General features: G+C 39.7%; 1 protein-coding gene across 2 annotated transcripts in view; it reads left to right on the top strand.

Moving 5' to 3' along the window:
- Positions 1-4881: 4881 nt before the first annotated feature.
- txk (TXK tyrosine kinase) overlaps positions 4882-25925 on the top strand; it is a 58470-nt gene continuing 37426 nt past the window's right edge. The window contains exons 1-2 of one of the 2 annotated variants that reach the window (XM_043691472.2): positions 4898-5021; positions 9180-9268. Coding sequence is in view for 1 of the 2 variants with exons in the window: in XM_043691455.2 (XP_043547390.1) it covers positions 4991-5021 (31 nt within the window). In the remaining variant the exon portion in view is untranslated. Of the gene's footprint in view, positions 5022-9179; positions 9269-25925 lie in introns of both variants that reach the window. The other variant, XM_043691455.2, reaches the window with a different exon arrangement.

The following is a 25925-nucleotide window of genomic DNA, read 5'->3' as shown; positions in this document are numbered from 1 at the left end:
TTTGATTATGTTGGATGCTTTTCCAAGGCAGTGGGAAGTATAGATGGAGTCGATGGATGGAAGGTTGGTTTCTGTGATGAGCTGACACCGTAACCCATCTATAATATGCACTGTAGCTACTCATCCAGGCTACTTCGACAGCACCTTCCAAACCTACAAGCTCTTTTAAACATATTAATAAGGAACAAAAGTAGGCCACTCAGTCCTTCAAGCCATCTCCCCCATTCAGTAAGATCATGGCTGATTTGATTTTAACATTTCTGCATATCCCTGATACCAACTAGAAGGAAAGGGCACTTGATTCGCTAGGACATTATCAGCTGCAAGTTTCTTTCTGAGCACACACACCGTGATGACTTGGAAATATATCACCATTCCCTTACCATCGCTAGGTCAAAATCCTGGGGCTCCCTCCCTGCCAGCACTATGGATGTACTTACACCCCAATTACTATAGTGGTTGAAGAAGACTGCTTGCCATCACTTTAACATTATCGATATGTTAACATGTGCCCTGAAAAAAGGATTGTATTTTTTTTAAGAATTGTCAACATATGTAAAGTAGAGTATTAATCATACAAAAAAAAGAGTTCTTTATTTCCCATGGGACACAAAGTCCAGTAGCCTACGGAAACATAAACATGATCTATTAGGTCAGACTTCAGTCAGAAGGATTGACCCTGACCTTGTAGTTACTTGCCAATTCAATAAATCATGTTCCCGTGCTATAATTTCTATCCAGGCCTGTTATATTCATACAGCCCAAAAACAGCCCTTTGGTGCAACTCATTCATGCTGGCCAGGTTTCTTATACTGAACTAGTCCCATTTGGCCCATAAACCTTTTCTATCCATGTACCTTTCCAAATGACTTTTAAATGTTGTAATTGTACCTGCCTGTAACCTTTCCTCTGGTAGCTCATTCCGTAATCACACCACCCTCTGTATGAAACATTTGCTCCTCAGGTCCCTTTTAAATTTTTCTCCTCTCATCTTAAACCTATGACTTCTCGTTTTGAACAACACTTCTTCCCTCCCTCCTCCTCCTCCTCCCCCCGCCCCCCTCTCACAAACACACATACAAACACAGACTAGGTAAAACACCTTGGCAATTCACCTTACCTATGTTCCCCATGATTTTATAAACCACTATATGGTCACCCCTCAGCCTCCTATGCACCAGGGAGAAAAGTTGCAGCTTATCCAGCTTCTCATAACTCAAACATTCCAATATCGGTAACATCCTTTATGAATCTTTTTTGCATCCTTTCAGTTTAATAACACCTTTCCTATAGCAAGGTGACCAGAATTGTATGCAGTATTTCAAATGTGGTTTTATAAGTATCTTGTACATCTGATACATGACTTCTCAACTCCTCTACTTAATGCTCTGACCGATGAAGGCAAGCATGCCAAATACTTTCCTCACCACTCTGTTTACCTGTGATGCCACTTTCAAGGAACTATATATCTGCATCCCTAGCTATCTCCGTTTGGCCACACTCCATACCACAGATTTATCTGAATTAAACTCCTTTTGCCATTTCTCAGCCCTCTGGCCTAGTTGATCAAGATCCTGTTATACTTTTAGTTAACCTTCTTCATTGTTCACTGTACCACCAATATTGGTGTCATCCATCAGTGTTCCCACAAAACAAGCTGGAGGGGCAACAGCTCATTTCCCACTTCAGCACTTTATTGCCCTAGGACTCAATATTGAGATACACAATTTTTCAAATATGACCTCTTATTATAACCCCTCCCTCCACTGATGGGTCTTGTTGGCTTTGTTCTCAGTGGAGAGGGCTCTTTTTCTCATTTTCACAGCTAATATTTGCACCTATTTTGAATATCTCTCTCTCTCTCATGGCGCTATTAACACTGCTTTTGTCTTTTGATCCGTATAAATTCACAACCTGTTCCATTTGCTACTCTTCCCCCTCTGAAAACAACATTAAACCCCCATTTTGCAGCTCCCTTCAGTACAAAAGAGTTGTACTGAATTCAACATGTTAATTCTGCTTTTTTTTTACAGATGCTGAGTTTCTCCATCACTTGTTTTTATTCCAGATCTTCAGCATCTGTATTAGAACATAAAACATTACAGTGCAGTATAGGCCCTTTGGCCCTCGATGTTGCACCGACCTGTGGAAACAATCTGAAGCCTATCTATTCTACTCTATTCCATTTTCATCCATATGTTTATCCAATGACCATTTAAATGCCCGTAAAGTTGCCTACTATTGGAGGCAGGCCTTTCCACTCCCCTACTACTCTCTGAATAAAGAAATTACCTCTGACATCTGTCCTATGTCTATCATCCCTCAGTTTAAAGCTATGTCCCCTCGTGCTAGGCATCATTATCTGAGGAAAAAGGCTCTCACTGTCTAGCCTATCTAACCCTCTGATTATTTCATATGCCTCAATTGAGTCACCCCTCAACCTTCTCTCTAATGAAAATAGCCTCAATTTACTCAGCCTTTCCTCATAAGACTTCCCTCCAAACCAGGAGAAAGTGAGGTCTGCAGATGCTGGAGATCATAGTTGAAACTTTATTGCTGGAACAGCACAGCAGGTCAGGCATCATCCAGGGAACAGGAGATTTGACGTTTTGGGCACAGGCCCTTCTTCAGGAATTCCTGAAGAAGGGCCTGTGCCCGAAACGTCGAATCTCCTGTTCCCTGGATGCTGCCTGACCTGCTGTGCTGTTCCAGCAATAAAGTTTCAACTTCCCTCCATACCAGGCAACATCCTAGTAAATCACCTTTGAACCCTTTCCAAAGCTTCCACATCCTTCCTATAATATGGTGACCAGAACTATATGCAATACTCCAAGTGAGCTGCACCAGAGCTTTATGCAGCTACAACATGATCTCATGGCTCTGAAATTCAATCCCTCTACCGATAAAAGTTAACTCACAGTATGCCTTCTTAACCTGGCTGGCAGTTAGCGCCATCAAACGTTTGGACACTGGCACCTTTCAGGGAACTATATATATGGACACCGAGATCTCTCTGCTATTTCCAAGAATCTTACCATTGGCCCAGTACTCTTTATTCCTATTGCTCCTTCCAAAGTGAAACATCTCTCACATTTCCAAATTAAACTCCATATTTTGCTTTTCATATTATCCTATTTCCCTGAAAAGGCTTGAAAAAAACAATGGTGGGTTGATTTTGGATCCATTGTACCTGAACAACTGTGCAGTTGGTTCATAAGAAAGTAAAAACATGGTCAGAAATTTAAAGTTCTAAGTGCTATCTCAGTCATTCTTACTGACATGGGAGATGTTATCAGAAATAGGCCTGTGTTCCACAATTTTATTTTGTCAAATATGATATAAATTGATATGGAATTATATTTGTCATTTATTTTACATTTGGATTTTGAATGTTGTGTTAATGATAAATAGGTTTTGTGTGTGTCTGAAGTTAACAATTAACTTGTAAATATTTATTTTGCCATGGTAATTTCTTTGAAAACAGTTTGAGAGAGCAGCTTTGAGAGCTCTAATTTATTTTTAGAATATACCTCAGGATGTTTTATAACTTAGCAAGGTGGATCATTGTGCTTTATGGTCTACTGGAAATTTCGAGACCTAGGCTTTTTAAGCTTAGGGGGAACCAGCTAGAGTTTACAGGAAGAGATTATTTTCAGCTTTACTTCATATAAACAGGTTAGGTAAGTGGGCAGTATCATTTCAGAGAATGAGGACATGAAATAGGGGGGTTACATGTGTTATTTGCATATACAAGTGAATTAACATCTGTCAGACAGGCTTTTGGGCATCTGTACTGGAGCTTTTGACAAAATAGCAGGCCTAATGCTCTACAGTTGTTCTTATCATATCATAATAGGACAATGGGCAAAAGATTCCATAAATGCTAATGTTGCATTTTTCTTTTTCTTTATTCTTATATGGGTGTCACCAGTAAGGCCTGCATTTGTTGCCCATCCATTATTGCCCTTGAACTGAATGGCATATTTACGTATTTAAAGCATCTTCTAGCCAATATAAATCAACATGGTTCAGTGATAGTTGTTGCTTTGGATATTCCTTTATGGAACTGAGTCCATAAATTATTGCAGACCAAGTTACCATTGTTGTTCAAAGTGATTTACCTCCATACTCAACAATTAAGATTACAATTTCACAAAAGTAAACAGGAACCTTTGTCAAAGTGTATTCCTTTGACATTAGCAAAATATTCATCCGTTCAAAGGGCTCTGCTCATTATCACTAGAAATTAAGTAATAACAATGCAAAATAAAAATTTCCCAATACTAGCAGAACTGTACTTTTTTTTCATAGGAGTGATTAATCAAATGTTTTGTTTATTAGCAAATAAATTTGTAATAAACTCAGTGAAGAGCTTAAGTCTAAATTAGTCACATCTTCTGTGAGGAGAAAAGTCTGTGAAATTAAATAGTTTTGCACATAAAAAGTACAAATCAGGCGCAGGAGTAGGTCATGCAGACCTCATGCGTGCTCTGCCATTCAATAAGACCACGGTTCATTTGATTGTAACCTCAAATCCATATTCCCACCTATCCCATATCTTCCCCACATCTACCATGTAGAACTCCTCAGGATTTTTTATATGTTTCAAATAAGTTACCTTTCACTCTTTTAAATTCCAGCAGATGTAACCTCAGCCAGTCTAACCTTTCCTCTTAAGAAAATCCCCACCACATTCTACCTTTCAGTCTTTTGAACTTTCTCTGACTCTCTTCAATATTTTTGCATGCTTTGTGAAGTGAGGTGACCAAGACCATGCAAGGTACTCCAGATGTGGTTTCACTAGTGCCCTATATGTAGAATTATAACCACCTCTAATCTTTATGATTATGTCATATCCTGGGTGTTACTCAGTTATGCAGTTTACCAGCAAGAAGCCTCAAAAATGTGCAGACGAGTTAAACAGAACTTTCAGCATGACAGAAATTGAAAGGCTTGAAGGGTCAGCATTCAAAGGGATGTATTAAGCTGCATGAAAAGAAATAAGATGATTCTTTCTACCTGTAAGTAAATTGACCTCTTACATTTCAGCAAAAACACGAGACAAAGGAAAGAGGAAAAGTTCAACATAGTAGTAATAGGAACAGAATGAAAACTCTGTACAGCGCGTGTTCATTTTTTTTCCTGTGTTTTGGGTTCTATTGGTGGAGTGGTTTAAACATTGTACACTAAAATTTATTATAATTAGTAATGCATGTCTTGGAGGTCTTGTGAAACAATGGGTAGCATTCCTTGCTCTGACCTAGAATCTGCTAGTTCAAATCCAGGCCAAGGGAGATGTGTTCATTATGTGAATTGAATTGAATATCAACCTCAAAGTCTTTCCAACATTCAGCACTGGCTGGTGGTATAAACATGAGAGGTTCCTAGTCAGTCATATGATGGACAGTAAGTTGGAATCTTTCCCATCGCTATTCATACCTTCAGACTACAGCAACGGTAAAAGTGCATTTTGCCAAAGCTCCTTTGGAGCCCATTGGTTCTGTTGGATGGATGGCTGGAGTGGATCAGTTTGGTACAAACAGCATGTAGTTTTGTCTCTATTCTGGTTGTGTAGATTCAGAACCCATGATAATGGTTGTGGCACTGTAAATTACACCAGCATTCAGACAGAGAACTAAGGAAGAACAAAAATGAATGTTTTCAGGGTATAGATTGTAAAAAGTGTATTTGTGTTGGTTCCATGTCAAATATGTACAGTAATTTGAGCAAAACAATATTTAAGAATCCTTAAATCATTTTGTTACTTATAAATAATGAAAATTCAAAATGCTGTTGATTCAAACATTTAAAGTTTGACCTTGTCAATGATAATGAAATACACTGAAACATTACATTTCTAAATTTATATTTTATAATAATTTAAAATTAAATGAGTCTGTTTTCTGCTTTTACAGTTTTATTTAAATATTCAATTCACTAAACAATCTTAGAAGGCACCTTCAAACCCATGATCACTTCCATCCAGAAGAACAAGGGCAGTAAATGCAAAGGAACATAACCATCTGTAAATTCTTCTCCAAGCCACTCACCATCCTGACTTGGAAGTATATTGTCATTCCTTCAGTGTCACTTGGTCCAACTCCTGGAATTTCCTGACATTGTAGGTCAACCCATTGCATGTGGACTACAGTGGTTCAAGAAGGCAGTTAACCTTTTCAAGGGCACTTAAGGATGGGCAATAAATGCTGTCTAGCCAGCCATGCGCATGTCCCATGAGTGAATCAGATAAAAAAATCTAAATTTGATTCTTGCTTTTAAAAAACTCTTAAATTTATTTTGACAACCACTTTATTTGTTTTAATGCCACAATGATGTTAGGGAGGGAGTTCCAGGATTTTGATGCAGTGACAGTAAAGGAATGGTGATATATTTCCAAGTCAGAATGGCTTGGAGAGGAGCTTGCAGGGGGTGATGTTCCCATCTATCTGCTGCCCTTGTCCTTCTAGATGGAAGTGGCGTGGGTTTGAAAGATGCTGTCTAACGAGCCTTGGTGAATTTCTGCAATGCATCTTTAAATAGTACACACGGCTGTTGCTGAGCGTTGGTGGTGAGGGGAGTGGATGTTTAGGGATATGGCGCTAATCAAAGAGATGGCTTTTCCTGAATGATGTCAAGTTTTTTGAGCTATACTCATAAGGAGTATTCCATCACACTCCTGACTTGTGCCATGTAGATGGTGGACAGGCTTTGAGATATTAGGAGCAACTTTCACCCTCATTATAATTTCTGTTTTGCGGATCTTCAAGGTCCATGTGCAGCAGAGTCTTGCACTTAACCTCCAAATGGCTGCACAGGTATGTTGGTAAGGAGCTGAGTTACTCACTGCAGAAATTCTTGCTCCTGATCTGCTCTTGCAGCCACCGCATTTATGTGATTGGTCCATTTAGTTTTTGGTGAATGGTAGCCCAAAGGATATTGATATATGAAGTGATACTTGCAATGATAAACTGCACAAGTCAGACCAGATCAATTGTGTAATTTGCACATTTTATTTTATGTGCTTTATCTTCACCTTTGATCCAAATTTTTGAGTCAATTTGGATCTAATTGCTTGGCTGTATTGGTACCATTAAGGAAGGAAAATAATATTTGGTCAGTGATTTACCACAGACTAGAAGATATATGAATGATTAGATTACTTACAGTGTGGAAACTGGCCCTTCGGCCCAACAAGTCCACACCGACCCGCCGAAGCGCAACCCACCCATACCCCTACATTTACCCCTTACCTAACACTACGGGCAATTTAGCATGGCCAATTCACCTGACCTGTACATCTTTGGACTGTGGGAGGAAACCGGAGCACCCGGAGGAAACCCACGCAGACACGGGGAGAATGTGCAAACTCCATACAGTCAGTCGCCTGAGGTGGGAATTGAACCCGGGTCTCTGGCGCTGTGAGGCAGCAGTGCTAACCACTGTGCCACCGTGCCGCCCACATGATATACACTCATGAATGCTAAGACATACATGCATTAAAAAAACACATTTTCAATTAGACATCACTAAAAGACAAAAAAAAGCTAATTGAAGGTATTATAACACCAAAATAACAATATTAAGTAATACGAATTATCTATCCGCAATGATCTCAGCTCCATGCCATCTCTGTGGGAGTTTCTCAGGATAATGATCCTAGGCCCAATTATCTTGAACTGCTCATCAATTATCTTTCCTCCATCATAAAGTCAGAAGTGGACATATTCTCCAATGATTTCACAATATTCTGCTTCATTCACAACTTCTCAGATACTGAAGCAATCCATGTCCATATGCAAAAAGCCCTTGACAATATTCAGGCTTTGGCGTTTAAGTGGCATTCATTTTCATACCATGCAAGCACCAGCTAATACCATCTCAAAGAAGTGAGAATCTAACCATTGCTCCTTGACATTCAATGGCATTGCTATAATTGAATCCTAAGCTAACCACAAGCTGCCAGTTAATGTTAACCAGAAACTGAGCTAGAGCAGCCAAAATAAATACTGTGGCTACAAAAGCAGATCAGAGGCTAGGAATCTTGTAGAAAGTAATTCAGCTCCTGATTTCTGAAAATGTATTGATCATTAACAAGGCCCAAGGCAGGAATATGATGGAATACTTCCAACTTGCATGGATGAGTGCAGCCCCAACAACACTCATGAAGCTACAAACCATCCATGACAAAGCAATCTGTTTTATTACCACCCATTCACATACCTTCTACATTCCCTTCACTACTGACTCACAGTTGCAGCCTTGTATTGCAGTGTAATCACTTGCTAAGACTCCTTAGACAACATAAAAGTAATAGAGATGTACAGCACGGAAACAGACCCTTTGGTCCAACTCGTCCATGCCAATCAGATACCCCAACCTAATCTAGTCCCATTTGCCAGTACTTGGCCCATATCCCTCTAAACCCTTGCTATTCATAAACTTATGCAGATGCCTTCTAGATGTTGTAATTGTACCAGCCTCCACCACTTCCTCTGGCAGCTTATTCCATGCACGCACCACCCTCTGTGTGAAAAGGTTGCCCCTTAGATCCCTTTTAATTCTTTCCCCTCTCATTCTCAACCTAAGCCTTTTAGTTCTGGACTTCCCCATCCCAGGGAAATGACCTTGTATATTTACCCTATCTGTGCTCCTCATGATTTTATAAAGTCGCCCCTCAGCCTTCGATGCTCCACATCTTTCAACACAGAACCACTACCATCTAGAAGGATAAGAGCAGCAAATCCTGACTTGGAAATATATTGCTATTCTTTCACAGTTGCCGGCTCAAAATCCTGGATCTGCCACCTTAACAGTATTGACAGACTTTCTATACTCCCTGGACTATAGGTGCTCAAAATGTAAAATACCACTGCCACTGCAAGAGCAGTTACAGATAGGAAACAAACGATGGTTTCGTTGGCAATGTCCACCTCCCATTTATGAATTTTTTAAAAAGCATTCATATGTGACAATGTAGATTATGCTTCAAAAGATAGTTCATTTTCTGTCAAGCACCTTGGGACATGCTGCAGTCATGAAAAGTATTACTTTTAAGTGCAAGTCCTTTTAAAAGATGTAATGTTATATATTCCTGTAATTAAGCAAGCAATTTAAACTGCTAAATGCCAGTGTTTTCTCCCTGTAAGATGTTTTGATTAAACGTGATCACCATCTGTCAGTCTGCTTTATTCAGATACTGGAAGATTCAATTCTAACCGATATGATTGCTTTATGGACAGACAGGAAGACTGCAGTTTCCGCTAATGCTGTAGGTTATCTTACATTTTCGTTTCCTGCCTGATAACAACACTGATGGAAATATGTACATTTTGTTTATGTTCGGCAGTGGTGCACTTTGTAAAATTCATTATGACACATAATTAGAAAACTATCTATCCTACTTTTAATCCTGAATATCACACCTGCTAAATTTATTATTCCCTTTATCGTTTTGATCATGTTCCTAAATGTTACTACACAAGCTATCAAAAATGATACATTGTCAATAATAAAACATTGTTCTACCATCAAATTAGTTAAAAAGCCTCAATCTGTTGGAAACAAGAACAGTGAATGTTGGAGAAACTCAGACGTCATCTGTTGTGAAGAAGAGTCATTTTGAACTCAAAACATTAAATCTGTTTGTTTCTCCACATGCTGTAAGACCTGCTTAGTTTCTCCAGTCTTCTGTGTTTGTTTCAGATTTTCAACATTCACAGTATTTTGCTTTTATCAAATTTATTGGAACCTATTATTTCCATGATGTCTTTCTTCAGCTTCTCCAATAACACTGGATTTATCCAATTATATGAAAATTGTACAAATCAGGAAGAACCAGGTTTATTTTCAGATCTGTTCAATTAGTTTGTCACAAACAGGTTGCAATGAGGATGTGATAATTAGTTGGTGTTCAGGACTAAGGTAGAGAAACATGGCTTCCCTCGTGATCACTTGTCAAATGCCCCATATTGGAGTTAAATGTATTTAGATGTATGGATGGCACTGCTGCCTCACAGCACCAGGGACCGGGTTTTGATTCCACCCTCAGGTGACTGTCTGTGTGGAGTTTGCACATTCTCCCCGTGTCTGTGTGCTTTTTCTCTGGATTTTGACCCAGTGACAATGAAGGAACGGTGATATAGTCCTAAGTCAGGATGGTGTACGACTAGAGGTGGATTTTTGAGGGGTGCTGTTCCCAATCATCCGCTACCCATGTCCTTCTAATTTGCAGAAGTGGTGAGTTGTTGCACTGCATCTTGTGGATGAAACACATAACTGCCACTGAGCATCACTGCTGAGGGAATTGAATGTTGAAGCTGGTGAATGGGGTACCAATCAAGTGAGCTGCCTTCTCCTGGATGGTGTCAAACTTCTCAAGTGTTGTTGAAGCTGCAAACATCCAAGCAAGTGGGGAGTATTCCATCACATTTCTGACCTCTGCCTTGTAGATGGTGGACAGGCTTTGGGGAAACAGGAAATGAGTTACTCACCACAGACCTCAGTCTTTGGCCTGCTGTTATAGCCATGCTATTCATATGGATAGTCCAATTTAGTTCCAATGATAAGCCATGGGAAAATGACAATGGGGATTAATCACTGGTAATGTCATCAAATATCAAGGGGCAATGGTTAGATTCTCTTTTGTTGTAGATTGTCATTGAAAATAATGTACATGAATATCACTTGCCCCTTATTAGCTCAAGGAGCAGAAAAATCGACGTTTCGGGCATGAGCGCTTCTTCAGGGCTCAGGCCCGAAACGTCAATTCTCCTGCTCCTTGGATGTTGCCTGACATGCTATGCTTTTCCAGCAACACATTTTCAGCTCTGATCTCCAGCATCTGCAGTCCTCACTTTCTCCCCTTATTAGCTCAAACCTGGATATTGTCCAGATCTTGCTGCATTTGAATGTGGACTGATTCAGTATTTGAGCAGTCATGACTGGTGCTGAACATTGTGCAAACATCCCCACTTCTGACCTTATGCTGGCATGGAGCAGCTGGAGACAGTTAGACCTGGGACACTGCCCTAAGGAAGGCCTGCAGAGATGTCCTAGAGCTAAGATGACTGACTTCCAAAAACCACAATCCCTTTCTGCTAGGTACAACTCCAACCAATGGAGATTTTTTTTCCTCAATTCTCATTGAATCCAATTTTGTTAGGGTTTTGCATGTCATGCTCAATTGAATGCTGTTTTCTTGTCATAGTCAGTTACTCTCACCTCTGGAATTCAGCTCATTTGTACATGTTATAATTAAGATTGTGATGTGGTCAGCAACTGAGTAGCTCTGGCACGACCAAACTCAGTGTCAATGAACAGGTTATTCCTTTAGCTTAATGCCTGATAGCACCTTTGATGACACTTTCAACAATTTTATCAAGTGCAGACAAGTGGCGCAATAAATAACCAGTCGGACCTGCCCTGCTTTTAGGAATCAGAATGTACCTGGTCATTTTTCCACATTATTGGGCAGATATCAGTGTTGTAATCATACTGGAACAGCATGGCTGAGGGCACAGTTAGTTCTGGAGCACAGGTCTTTAGTACTATTGCTGCAACGTTGCCAGGACTCATAGCCTTTGCAATGTCCAGTGCCTCCAACCATTTCTTGATATCACATTGAGTGATTTGAATTAATTAAGGATGTTTTTCTAAGGTGATGTGGGCCGAAGGAAGAGCAAGAAATGGATCATCCAGTCAACACTGCTGGCTGAAGATCGTTGCTAATGTTTCAGCCTTGTCTTTTACACTGATGTACTGGACTAACCCATCATTGAGGATGGGGATATTTAGTGCCATAGAGTCATAGAGATGTACAGCATGGAAACAGACCCTTCAGTGCAACTTGCCCATGCCGACCAGATATCCCACCCCAATCTAGTTCCACCTGCCAGCACCCGGCCCATATCCCTCCAAACCCTTCCTATTCATATACCCATTCAGATGCTTTTTAAATGTTGCAAGTGTACCAGTCTCTACCACTTCCTCTGGCAGCTCGTTCCATACACATACCACCCTGTGTGTGAAAACATTGCCCCTTAGGTCTCTTTTATATTTTTCCCCTCTCACCCCAAACCTATGCCTTTAGTTCTGGACTCCCCCACCCCAGGGAAAAGACCTCATCTAATTACCCTATCCATGCCCCTTATGACTTTATAAACCTCTATAAGGTCACCCCTCAGCCTCTAACACTCCAGTAAAAACAACCCGAGCCTTTTCAACCTCTCCCTATAGCTCAAATCCTCCAACCCTGGCAACATCCTTGTAAATCCCTTCTGAACCCTTTCAAATTTCACAACATCCTTCCCATAGGAAAGAGACCAGGATTGCACGCATTATTCCAACAGTGGCCTAACCAATGTCCTGTACAGCCGCAACATGACCTCCCAACTCCTGTACTCAATACTCTGACCAATAAAGGAAAGCATACCAAACACCCTTCTTCACTATCTGATCTACCCGGGGACTCCACTTTCAAGGAGCTATGAACCTGCACTCCAAGGTCTCTTTGTTCAGTGACACTCCCCAAGACCTTTCCATTAAGTGTATAAGTCCTACTCTGATTTGCCCTTCCAAAATGCAGCACCTTGCATTTATCAAAATTAAACTCCATCTGCCATTCCTCAGCCCATTGGTTCATCTGATCAAGATCCTGTTAAAATCCGAGATAACCTTCTTCGCTGTCCACTACACCTCCAATTTTGGTGTCATCTGCAAACTTACTAACTGTACCTCTTATGCTGACATCCAAATCATTTGCGTAAATGACAAAAAGTAGAGAACCCACCACCGATCCTTGTGGCATTCCACTGGTCACAGGCCTCCAGTCTGAAAAACATCATTTCGCCACTACCCTCTGTCTTCTGCCTTTGAGTCAGTTCTGTATTCAAATGGCTAGTTCTCCGTGAGGTCTAACTTTGCTAACCAGTCTCCCATGGGGAACCTTGTCGAACACCTCACTGAAGTCCATATAGATCTTGTCTACTGCTGTGCCCTCATCAATCCTCTTTGTTACTTCTTCAAAAAATTCAATCAAGTTTGTGAGACATGAAGTCCTACGCAAAAAGCCATGCTGATTATCCCTAATCAGTCCTTGCCTTTCCAAATACATGTACATCCTGTCCCTCAGGATTCCCTCCAACAACTTGCCCACCACTGACATCAGGCTCACTGGTCTATAGTTCCCTGGCTTGTCTTTACCACCCTTCTTAAACAGTGGCACCACATTAGCCAACCTCCAGTCTTCTGACACCTCACCTGTGACTATTGATGATATAAATATCTCAGTAAGAGGCCCAGCAATCACTTCCCTAGCTTCCCAGAGAATTCTAGAGTATACTTGATCAGGACCTGGGGATTTATCCACTTTTATGCGTTTCAAGACATCCAGCACTTCCTCCTCTGTAATATGGTCACTTTTCAAGATATCACCATCTATTTCCTTCCATTCTATATCTCCAAGTCCTTCTCCACAGCAAACACTGATACAAAATACTTGTTGTATCGCCCCCATCTACTGCGGCTCCACACAAAGGGCTCCTTGCTGATCTTTGAGGGACCCTATTCTCTCCCTAGTTACCCTTTTGTTCATAATGTATTTGTAAAAACCCTTTGGATTTCTCCTTAACTCTATTTGCCAAAGCTATCTCATGTCCCCTTTTTGCCCTTCTGATTTCCTTCTAAAGTATAGTCCTACTGCCTTTGTATTCTAAGGATTCACTCGATCTATCCTGTCAATACCTGACATATGCTTCCTTCTTTTTCTTAACCAAACCTTCAAATTCTTAGTGATCCACTATTCTCGATACCTACCAGCCTTTCCTTTCACCCTGACAGGAATATATTATCTCTGCACTCTCGTCATTTCTGCAGGCTTCCCATTTACCAGCCGTCCCTTTACCTGTGAACATCTGCGCCCAATCAGCTCTTGAAAGGTCTTGCCTAATACCGTCAAAATTAGCCTTGCTCCAATTTAGAACTTAAACTTTTTGATCTGGTCTATCTTTTTCCATCACTGTTTTAAAACTAATAGAATTATGGTCGCTGGCCCCAAAGTGCTCCCCAACTGACACCTCAGTCAGCTACCCTCCCTTATTTCCCAAGTGTAGGCCAAGTTTTGCTCCTTCTGTAGTAGGTACATCCACATACCGAATCAGAAAACATTCTTGTACACGCTTAACAAATTCCTCTCCATCTAACGCCTTAACACTATGGTCGTCCCAGTCAATGCTTGGAAAATTAAAATCTTCTACCATAACCACCTTATTGTTCTTCCAGATAACTGAGATCTCTTAACAAATTTGTTTCTCAATTTCCCTCTGACTATCAGAGGGTCTATAGTACAATCCCAATAAAGCTGATCATCCCTTTCTTATTTCTCAGTTCCACCCAAATAACGTCCCTGGATGTATTTCTGGTAATATGCTCCCACAGTACTGCTGTAATACTATCCCTTATCAAAAACGCCACTCCCCCTCCTCTCTTGCCTCCCTTCCTGTCCTTCCTGTAACATTTGTATCCTGTCCATCCCTGAGTCATGTTTCTGTAATTGCTATGATATGCCAGTCCCATGTTCCTAACCATGCCCTGAGTTCATCTGCTTTCTCTGTTAGGCCTGTTGCATTGGAATAAATGCAGTTTAATTTATCGGTCCTACCATGTTCTCTGTTTTGTCTCTCCCTGCCCTGACTATTTGATTCGCTTCTTTTCTCAACTCTACAGTCTCAGATTGATCTCTTTCCACACTACCTCCCTGAGTAACCTCACCGCGCACCCCTCACCTTACTAGTTTAAATCCTCCCGAGCAGCTCTAGCAAATCTCTCTACCAGTATTTAGTCCCCTTCCAATTTAGGTGCAATCTGTCTTTCTTATACAGGTCACTTCTACCCCAAAAGAGGTTCCAATGATTCAAAAATGTGAATCCTTCTCCCATACACCAGCTCCTCAGCCATGCATTCATCTGCTCTATTCTCCTATTCCTACCGTCACTAGTTCATAGCATCAGGAGTAATCCAGATATTACTACTCTTGAGGACCTCCTTTTTAAATTCCTGCCTAACTCTCTGTATTCTCCCTTCAGAATCAAAACCTTTTCCCTTTCTATGTCGCTGGTTCCAATGTGTACAATGACCCACTGCTGGCTCCTCTCCCCCTTGAGAACATTCTGCACATTCTTTGAGACATCCTTGATCCTGGCACCAGGGAAGCAACACACCATTCTGATTTTTCACTGCTGGCCACAGAGACATCTATCTGTACCTTGGATTAGAGAGTTCCCAAGACAATTGATTGCTTGGAACTCAACATACCTCTCATTACATTACAGCCAGTCTCAATACCAGAAACTTGGCTGTTCTTGCTACATTCCCCTGAGAATCCATCACACCCTACATTTTCCAAAACAGCATACTTGTTTAAAATCTGGATAGCCATAGAAGACTCCTGCACTACCTGCCCTACTGCTCTTACCTTCCCTAGAGTTAACCCATCTATGTGACTATATCTGTGATTTTCTCCCTTCCTATAACTGCCATCCATCATACCCTCTTGCTCTTGTAAATTCTTCATTGCCTGTAACTGCCTCTCCAACTGTTCCATTCGATCTGATAGGAGTCTGCAGATATAATCCTCAGTAACCTGTAAACTCTCTCTAAACTCCCACATCCGACAACAACAGCATATCACTCTAGTAAGGGCCATTTTTGCTTCTTCCAATCTGCAGATCGAGTAAATAGCCTGTCTTATTCCTCTACAAAACACTGCTCCAGGCTAACTTAATACTTATGGCTTATATTTTTAAATTTAATCAAGAGACATCTCAATAAAACATATAATCAAGAAAGAACCCACTCTATTCACTTCTGCAAACTTACTGCAAGACCTCAAGGCCACACTTAAAACTATTCACTTATCTGTGTCTGTGCTGTGACCCTCCCAAACAGGTTTCTCCAAGGTCAGTTGTGAATTTCAATGTTTGTTATTGTAGACCTTCCTCCTCCAGTGAATTGTTTAAATGTCCATCACCATTCACAACTGTGTGAGGCAGGACAACATTTCTTAACTGTACTCTTCAGCTATAATAACATTTCTTGGTTTAATCCAATTGGCCAATTGAAAGACACAGAAGAAATAAATGACCTGTTTTCCTGTGAGGTCACACTTTGGCTCTTACAGGGAGGAAGAAGCTGAAGGGACCGTATACTGTCAGTTTTCATCCCCCATTGTTACTGTTCTTCTTATGCAGGTTGCTCTTCTCTTTATGAAGCTGCAGGCCCACGTTCTCATATTTTTTTGTGAAGCTGCTGACTCCACTTTCTCTCCTGCTCTTTGTGAAGTTACTATCCCCACTCTCCCATGTGCTGTTTCAGAAGCACAGGTTCTCCTTCCTGTAGCGCGGTCTGCCTCACAGAGATGCTGACAGCTGTACACTCCTCCCAGGCTCCTTCACATTTTTGCTGACTCACAGCACACACCTCTCAATCCATCTGGGAGAGGCCACTGTGGGCAACAACCACCTACTCAGCTAGGTTCTCTGAGAATGGACAGCAGAAAACTAATGGAAAGCTCGTGACAAGCAGATATAAACAGAGAATGCAAATGCCACTGTTCAGACATATACAGCTGATTCAAAGTTTTAATTCAAATTTACTTTTATATATTTAATTGAAACTAGCAATGTGGGTTAGAATAGATTCTGCCAATAGTTAATATGGGCTCAATCTATTTAAGTTAAATCACTAATATATACAACACATATTTTCCATCTAAAAGGAGGAATGAGAATGGGTTACATTTAATGCTGACCATTGTGGTGCGAACCACAAATAGTGGATGAGGACTTGCAATCAGTTTCTTGGCAGTGAGAGAACCTCCTGATTAAGTCAATTTGAAAGGGACTGACCTAGGATTTCTGATCACCATCCGCAGACTGTCAATCAGGCTCAAAGAGTTAATCGACACTATTAGCGTCGAGGCCTTTGAAATTTAGTAAATCTTTGGGTAAGTAACAAGAGCTGCATGGCTTTTCTACATCCAACAAATCCTGTTGGTGGTACGAGATCCCTTATTGTTGGTTACCCAGGGTCTGATTCTGGGACCTGGCATCAGGAAGTGAGGAGCCAATGAAAGACACAGTCCCCAACATAATCCCATTATTCCTGAAAAAGGGCTCATGCCCGAAACGTCGATTCTCCTGCTCCTTGGATGCTGCCTGACCTGCTGCTCTTTTCCAGCAACACATTTTCAGCTCTGATCTCCAGCATCTGCAGTCCTCACTTTCTCCTATAATCCCTATTGTGCCTTTTCTAGATTCCTGGGCCTCTGGTTGGTTCAGTGCCACTGTAGACTCTGCTTGTACTGGCACTGACTGCCATGAGTGGCTTCAGGCCTTGAATTAGTTGGCAGCATTCAGTGGGTGGGAAACTCTCCCTAAATGAGGAGGCTGAGGGTGACCCCTTAAATGTTGGAAGAGCCGCTGATTCCCTTGGGAGATCCCTACAGAACTGATAAGGTTCCTTTGATGTTTTTCCAGAGACTCTGTCAGCCTGTGGCAGCTTAATTTCCACCATCTTGATGGTTCTAGTATCTGCCCCCGATTAGCTGAGGACAATTTCCAAGCTTGCTGATGTCTTCAGTCCTGCAAGGAGCATCATGAAAAGCTGAACTTCTCACCCAATGTAGTAATCAGATATCTCTCGCACACTGTTATTTACTTTCTGACTGGGCATTAGAGATGTAGGGGACCAAGTAAGCTCAGCAACACAGGACAGCAGATGTGCAGCAATGAGTTGTTTGTGGTGATCTCTCAGAATTTGTGCATATACGCAACCCACACTTCAATTAGCAGCTTTCCTTCTAACAAATTCCTTCTAACAAATTCATGCTACCTACCATAATGTTAAAAACAATGAAAAAGACACTGACAGTGAGTTTTTCATTCTATAATACTTAGCTGTGATACTTGAAAAAGGTTAGAGCAGGGAGAAAAGCAGTGACTGGTAAATATTGACTTACCTCTACAGAACTAAATAAAATAACTTCAAAAATAAAATGGGAACAAGGTACTCCATGAATGAAACCTGCCAGCAAGTTGGCTGAGTTACTTTGCATGTTGTTTTGCATATCTTAATGAGTTTGGCTGGAAAACCTGACACCAGTTCGTTATGGAAGACAGTTTTTAATTTGTAGATTATGTTATACGCATGAACCACGAGTTTTTGATTACAGACCTGACCAGTGGGAGGAGGTGTTAAAAGATGAAAAACCACTTCCACAGTGAGAAAATCAGATGGTGTGATAAGAGGAACCATTCTGATGCACCTGCTACTGGTTGGATACAGGAAGCACGTTTTTTGGAGCCAGGGCTCTGGGTACTCGGTTACAAATCTCTTTTATCTGCACTCAGGTGGCAGTAGTCCTATTTCAGAGCCAATAGAAAAAGAGTACCCCATGTCTGTGTTCTCAGGCTCCATGAAGAGTTGTGTTCTGTCAGATTTTACTGAATATATTACCGAAGTGTTAAACATTGCATTATCGATATTTATAGGAATTTTCAGGGTCAGATTTACGAGTTCTGAATGCAGGAAAAAACAACACATACTACAAGCAGGAGAGAGAGAAAAACTATTTAAAATAATTATTCCATTTAAAGAAAGTGATATTAAAAACAAAAACATATGCAGTAATTGCTCAAATTCAAAATAGTAGCCTTTTTATGCTGGAATGAAATTTGTAATTCCCAAGAGCGCTGTGCTAGCTCAACCATACTTGTTGTTATAACATCAAACCACATCAGCCAATATAGTCCCAGACACTATTCCTGCTCTGAACTGTGTTGGTTGCTTTGAACTCAGGACACAGTCCCACCAGTGTCTGTTTCACAGTTACAGTGGTACATGTGCTAATTAACCAGTAATCCCCATGTATGTATGGAAATCAGATAATAGGATAGAGTCACATATTAAATGCCATCTAGAACATGTACAAAACCTGGATTATTTGAGAAGCTGCATATATAAAGCAGTTCTACTGAGCAATAGAGGAATCCAAATAGTTATAATAGGAATTATACAATTAAAAGTAGGGTAGTGTTGTAGAACAGAGAGATCTAGAGGTTCAGGTAGATAATTCTTTGAAATTTGCTTCACATATAGATAAGGTGGTTAAAAAGGCATTTAGGATGTTTACTTTCATTATTCACACTTATGAGTATAGGAGTTGGGACATTATGTTAAGGTAATACAGGGCATTGGTGAGGCCTCTCGGAATACTGAGTCCATTTCTGGTCTCCCTGCTATAAGAGGGATTTTATATTAAGTTGGAGAGATTTCAAAAGAGATTTACCAGGATGATTCTGAGAATTGAGGGTTTCAGTTATAAGGAAAGGTTGGATAGGCCGGGAATTTTTTCACTGGAGCATAGGAAGTTGAGAGGTGAGCTTATAGAGGTTTATAAAATCATGAGGGATACAGATAAGGTGAATAGCAGGTGTCTTTTCCCTCGGGTGAGGGATTTCAAGTCTGAAGTGCATATTTTTAAGGTGAAAAGATAAAGATTTAAAAAAGACATGGGGGCAATCTTCTTACACAGAGAGTAGTGGAATGATGTGAAGGTGCCGGTGTTGGACTGGTTAAAAATCATAAACCCCAGGTTATATCCAACAGGCTTATTTGCAAGTACAAGCTTTCAGAGTGCTGCGTCTTCATCAGGTCGCTGTGTACCTGAAGGAGCAGAGTTCAAAGCTCGTACTTTCAAATAAACCTGTTGGACTATAACCTGGGGTTGTGTGATTTTTAACTGTGTGTGGAATGAATTTCCATAGGAAATGGTGGATGCCGGTACAGTTGCAACATTTAAAAGATGTTTGGGTAAGTACATGAATAAGAAATGTTTGGAGGGATATGGGCTAAATGCAGGCAGGTAGGACTAGTTTAATTTGAGATTATGGCTGGCATGAACTGGTTGGACTGTTCTGCATGACTCTATGACTCTAGGAGTAAAACATAAATCAGCTCCATTTGACCAACATTGTTAAATGGAGAAGCAGCTCAAGGCAGTTTTGTAAGTGCTACTAAAGGTCAATGAAATATTAGAAAGCTAGGATAATTATGTGGTTTGCTTGGTTTCTGTTGTTTTTTTTTAGTTAAATTTACAGGACATCTTGTAACCGTTCAGATTATGGGTACTTGCATCTTCATTTCTGACAATCAGTTTGATGGTGGAAATACTGAGACTGCTTTCATATGAAATAAATCTTTAGAAGCAAATCTTTGAAATCTGATGGGAGTGTCCTTGTCCAAGTCACCATTTTATTATTGATTGAAGAAGAATGATTATAAATAATATTTTCATTTCTTAGTGGTACTAAACCATACTAACACAAAAAAACCCATCAAGTAATATGTCATTTTTTATCATTTATCTCTGATTGTTAATGTTCCATTTACTCATGACATCAACAGTAAGAAACTAAAGTTATACCTCCTACGAGTTTAGTTATAATTAGAAACCTATATCCTGGATGGTGGCGCTGACATGTCATATCTAAAATGTTAACATCTTTATGGGTTTGAACCTAAAATATACCATTCACTTTATAACTTGATGAAAACGATCACAAAAATTTCAGGGAACAGCTAAATAGAAACTATCAATACAAGATCAATACCAAGAAATCCAGTAGGGAATTTAGACAGGTCATCTTTACCCAAAGAGTGGTGTGATGGTGGAACTTGCTACCAGTGTGAGTGTTGAAATAAATACTATGGATGTATTTAAAGAGAAGCTAGACTGCAGGGAATAAAGGGGTACATTGTTAAATTTGGATGAGGAAAGATGGAAGAAGGCTCAAGTGGAGCATGACTGTCAGCATTGATAGCTTTGCCTACTTCTTTGGCAAAAGATCCAATGCAATATTATGGGGCAAGTGACCCAGACTGACTTCTTGAAAGCTCTGAGAATAAAAACATGATGAATAACAACAAACATCACATATTCTTGAAATTTACTAGAAGAAAAGACTCAAAGTTCCAATTTTATTTTAATCTATAACAGTTGTGTTCATTTTTTATGAGAAAAGCTTTCCAAGACAGTGAAACCATGTAAAATTTATGTGATACATACTAAGACTGGTTGCATTGTTTGTTTTTGGTCAAATCAGGATTCAACAGCATTTTGCAGATTTGCTTTCTTATTTGTGCTTGATGTGTCAGTTAATTAAACAAGTCAAAACATAAAAATACTCCTCATCACTATTTATAGTGCAATTCATGATGTGTTTTGGAAGATTACATTTGTTGTTTGTTTTAGAGTCCTTATGTAAGATTTCTGATTCTTTTTACAATAATTGAATGAATGACAATTTCCTTTACTACTTGCAAACAGAAGTTTTGATTTTTATGAATATTAATAACAGCTCGTATTTATATCATACCTTTAATGTAGTAAAAAAAATTATAGGTGTGCAACGTACAAACTGTGATATTGAGTCATAAAAGGAGAAACTAGAGCAAATTTCTAAATATTTTTTGCCAAAGGAGGAGGTTTTATAAAGGATCATAAAAGAATAAAGTGAGATAGAGTGGCAAAGAGGTTTCCATGGTAAGTTTGGAACATACAGTAACCCAAACAGAAATTGCTGGAAAAGCTGCTGATCAGGCAGCATCTGTGGAGAGAAATTAGACTTAACGTTTTGGATCCAGTGACCCTTCTTCAGAACAAATGATACCTCGGAAAAAAGTTGTTTTTTTATGCAGAAGATAGGGAGAGGTTAGGGGGTAAGAAGTAAACAATACATGGAGCTAGAGCCCAAAGAGAGAGAAGAACAATTGGACAGACAAAAGAATGGATAACAGTCAGTCTGAGAGAATGAATAGCTGCTAATAGGCACTATTAGTGTGTGTAATAACAGACCATGTGATGACAATATGTAGGAGTTGGGGTGAGTACATGGGAAAAGATGCTCAAGCCCTAAAACTTTTGAAATCAATATTGAGTCCAGAAGGCTGTAGCGTTCCAAAGCAGAAAGCGAGGTGCTGTTCTTTTAGCTAGCGCTGAGCTTCACTGGAGCACTGTAGCAAGCCTGAGACTGAGATATTGACCAAGGTGGTGTATTGAAGTAGCAGGAAACTGGAAGCTCGAGGTCTGTTTTGCAGAGCTTACAGTCTCTGCAGCAGAAGGGAAGAATGTTGAAACCGGGGAATGTTGAAAAAGGCAAAATTAGCTGAAGGCTGATGTCTTAAAGGGTTTACATCTGGAGGAAACTACAAAGGTGAGGAGGAGAGAGGCCACAGAAAGTCTTGAAAACAAGGATGAAATTTCAAAAGTGTATGTCATTGAGTACAGAGATAATAATGCTGTTTGGTGAAAGATGGGAGATGGGCAGCGGTATCGGGATGACATCATGTTTATAAATGTTAGAATATGGCATGCTGGTCAGAAATACATTGGAACAGTCAAATCCAGAGGTAAGAATTCAGTGAGGTGGTTTGAAAGTAGGACAACCATCTCCCAGCCCTCGATTAATGGCACCATCTGGCACATGTCACAGGAAGATTGGACCAATTTGGTGATAATCCAGTGGGCTAGGCTTTTTGTCTGCCACTGTAATGTAGCTGAAATCAGATCAACATTTAAGCTGCTTTTTCTGAGACTGCAAAATCTGGAGTATTTGTAATAATCACCCAAAGCTTTACTGAGTCCAAATCAAAGGAATTACAAATCTAACCACAAGTATTATACAAATCTGAAATGTATTAAGTTTCACATGTATTTTAGAAGTCAAGATGTTTTGACTATATTTACAAATTTTCCTTAACTATCTGTTCTCTGTCCAAATCTGTATACTTGTATTAAGACTTCTAATTTTCTGTATTAAATGGAAAATACTTTGCATGAGAACAATGATTTTGCTATAAACTGTTTAGCAGTGAACGACATTGTATCTACCATGGGAAGAGAATTCTTGTTTCCCCTTTTCTAGTCCAGTTCACCCAGTTACCTGCCTTCCTGCTTCCAAAAATCTCAAAACAGTTTTCTTCAACTATATCTTTAGTTCCGTGCCTTCATGTCCCTATTCTGTTCCTGATTCCAAAAGAATAATTTATTACAAAATATTCTGAGTTCTGTACAAAATATCATTGGAGTTATCCAGGCATTTTTTTGGATATGTTCTAATTGCTGGAATGAGTTCTCAGATTCCAGCATAGATAAATGAAATCTATTTCAATGGGATCCTCACCCTTGCTCCCCAAGCTCTTGCATTGCCAATTTATTGTGAAATTTAGTCAAACTGTATGTGGACTTTATGCTGTAAAACAATATAATAAAAACTGATTCGATCTGATTCAGAACATTCAGCTTAAAGTCCTTGCAGCGAAGGATGTGGTCAATTGAAACTGTCAAAAAAGTTTAAATTCCTAATAAACTGTATGAACTCATTTAACTCTATCAGTGGCCAAGAAATAGGTTTCTGGCTATAATTAAAACTAATAACAAAAATAGCTTTGCTCTGAAATTGTAAGGACCAAATTTTCAACTTTATGTGAGATGAGTGATAACAGACAGGATATTTGTTAGATCCAACAGTGTTTAAGATTCAAGCAGTGGTATTGTGGGCTGCAGATCCATTGTCACCTCTTCTTATATGTCTATAGAAGGTCCATTCTCAAAGTTTTGTTTTGAGGCTCTAGGTGGAAAGGTCTATTGTAAATAATTCAGTTACTTAGTTGCTGCATTAAAATATCTTTGCCTGATGTGTCCAACTTAAAATGTGTCTGAGGCAATGTTCTTTTGCTTCTGAAGATTAACGTGCAAACTGACAGGGATGTAAGACAAGTCCTGTTTGTGAAAAATCATTATCAGACGTGAGCTGCTGACCATTTCTTGAGCAGATTACTCAAGGCTGCCTAGATCTCAATGCAAAGATAGCTTATTGTGATGACACCAGTGGTAGAGACTGTCACCACCTGCATGCCCCTCCCAGCCCCTGACCCCAACCCAGAGTGATCTGAGAAAAAAGAACTGGAGAAAGAAATTTGTACAAAGGTGCAAGCCCGTACCCCCACTGTTAGACCATGTTTTTACCCTGGTGGCTGTGTTTATCTAGGCCTTCACTCTCTTCAACACATTCATCACATTTAAGTCACAACACAGACTTTATCTTAAAAATAAAATGTTGGAAAACCTTCTTTGGAAAAGTCATATGGGACATGAAAAGTGAACTCCTTTTTTTCCCTTCACAGCTATTGCCAGGCCTGCAGGGTTTCTCCAATGTTCTCTACATTTATTTCAGGTTTCTAGCATCCATAGCATTTTATCTTTAATTTACATTAATCAGCTGGAGTTATTGGAATTTGGCCTCAAGAGGCTTATATAATTTGCTTTCCTTCAGATTGATGGATCGTTGAATGGATAAAGTTAAAGTCTGTAATAAAAGTAGTGCTGCAGATGCTGAAAATCTGAAATAAAACCTGAAAATCTGGAGAAACTCAGCAGATCTGGCAGCAGCAATGGGGAGAGAAACAGAGTTAACATTTTGAGAGCTGTATGATTCTTCTTCAGAATTTATATGTAATTAGCTGACCAGAACATTTTTATGGTAACAGCAGAGTCGTTTTATTATGATGGGCTGCCTGTTCCTACAAGACTGTAGTCCTGAACTTATGGCAGATAGATGACAGAGCAATTACAACATGAAGTTTCTACTTAACCATGTTAACCAGAAATTGTATCCAGAATGTGGTGGACTTTGTGCAGTTTTACAAATTCAAGATTACATTTAAGTGTGTGAGCAAGCTCAGACTTAAAAGAGACCTCAACTTAGAATTCCTGTGAGACAGTGTTGTCATGACATTGAGGATTGCAATTAACTTTTGACTAAAGGCAGCCCCCTGAATGCTGAGTTTAAAAGAATTTAACCTGAAATTTTGATTGACTGATCACTGAAGCTGAATAAACAGGCCAATCAGCAGTTTTTAGCTGACGATTCAGCATGTGACTTAAGTAGCAAAGGCAAATCAGTTAAACAATGTTGAAGGAATTTAAAACATTGCAGTGATGGATGTGGTTGATTGAGGCTTCAGTTGAATATTAAAACTACTGCCGATGCTGGGGATCTGAAACAAACAGAGAGTGCTGGGAAAACTCAGTAGGTCTGGACATACCTGTTGGAGAGACACAGAGTTAACTTTTCAAGTCTGATATGACTTCTTCACATGAAAATAATGATCTTTCTAGGGACTAAGACAAAGGCAAAAGTGACAATGTGGTTCAGTGATTAGAAGCTGATGAAATGTTATGGAGAATGGATAATTGGGATTGAAAGTATAATTGGAAGTGAACTATGGGAGACATACAAAGATAGGGTTTGGGTGAGGAATGGTGAAGTGGTTGGTGAGTGACACAGCTTATTAGAATGGCCTTTTCTTTTATTATGTACAGACGGTAGAGTTGCTTGCTTCCTATCCCCACTGGTGGTTCTTTGCAGAATCAGAATGGAATTGGGTTTTGTGTCAAATTTAATACTTACTAGTGACTGCCTTTAATTGCTTTGGTTCTGGCTTGTAATTTCAGGGCCTTAAACTCACAATTAAATGGAACTCAACTCATCTCTTAATAAGACATAGGTTTATTTGGATTCCTAAAGGAAATTTAGCAATGTGAGTGTAATTTTAGAATAACCTTTCTGTTTGTAGTTGCACATACACAACTTTAAAAGGGAACTTCAGATTTAATTCATTACTGGTTACCATACTAGGTATAATATAAATAGATGATGTGATGTGACAGACAGTTCCTAAAATGAAGACGAAAATGGAAACAATGCATTTCTGATTAATGCTCACGATACTCTTTAAAAATGAGGAGAAACAACACGGTCATTGGGTTCACCCATTAATATAATTAATCATATAGCATCAAACAGAAC

The sequence above is a fragment of the Chiloscyllium plagiosum genome, unplaced genomic scaffold (genome assembly GCF_037043375.1).
Source record: "Chiloscyllium plagiosum isolate Xiang-an unplaced genomic scaffold, Cpla_swu_hap1 HiC_scaffold_1, whole genome shotgun sequence".
NCBI classification, from domain to species: Eukaryota; Metazoa; Chordata; class Chondrichthyes; order Orectolobiformes; family Hemiscylliidae; genus Chiloscyllium; species Chiloscyllium plagiosum.
The sequence above is the reverse complement of the archived record's forward strand: the minus strand, read 5'-3'. Positions and strand labels throughout refer to the sequence as shown.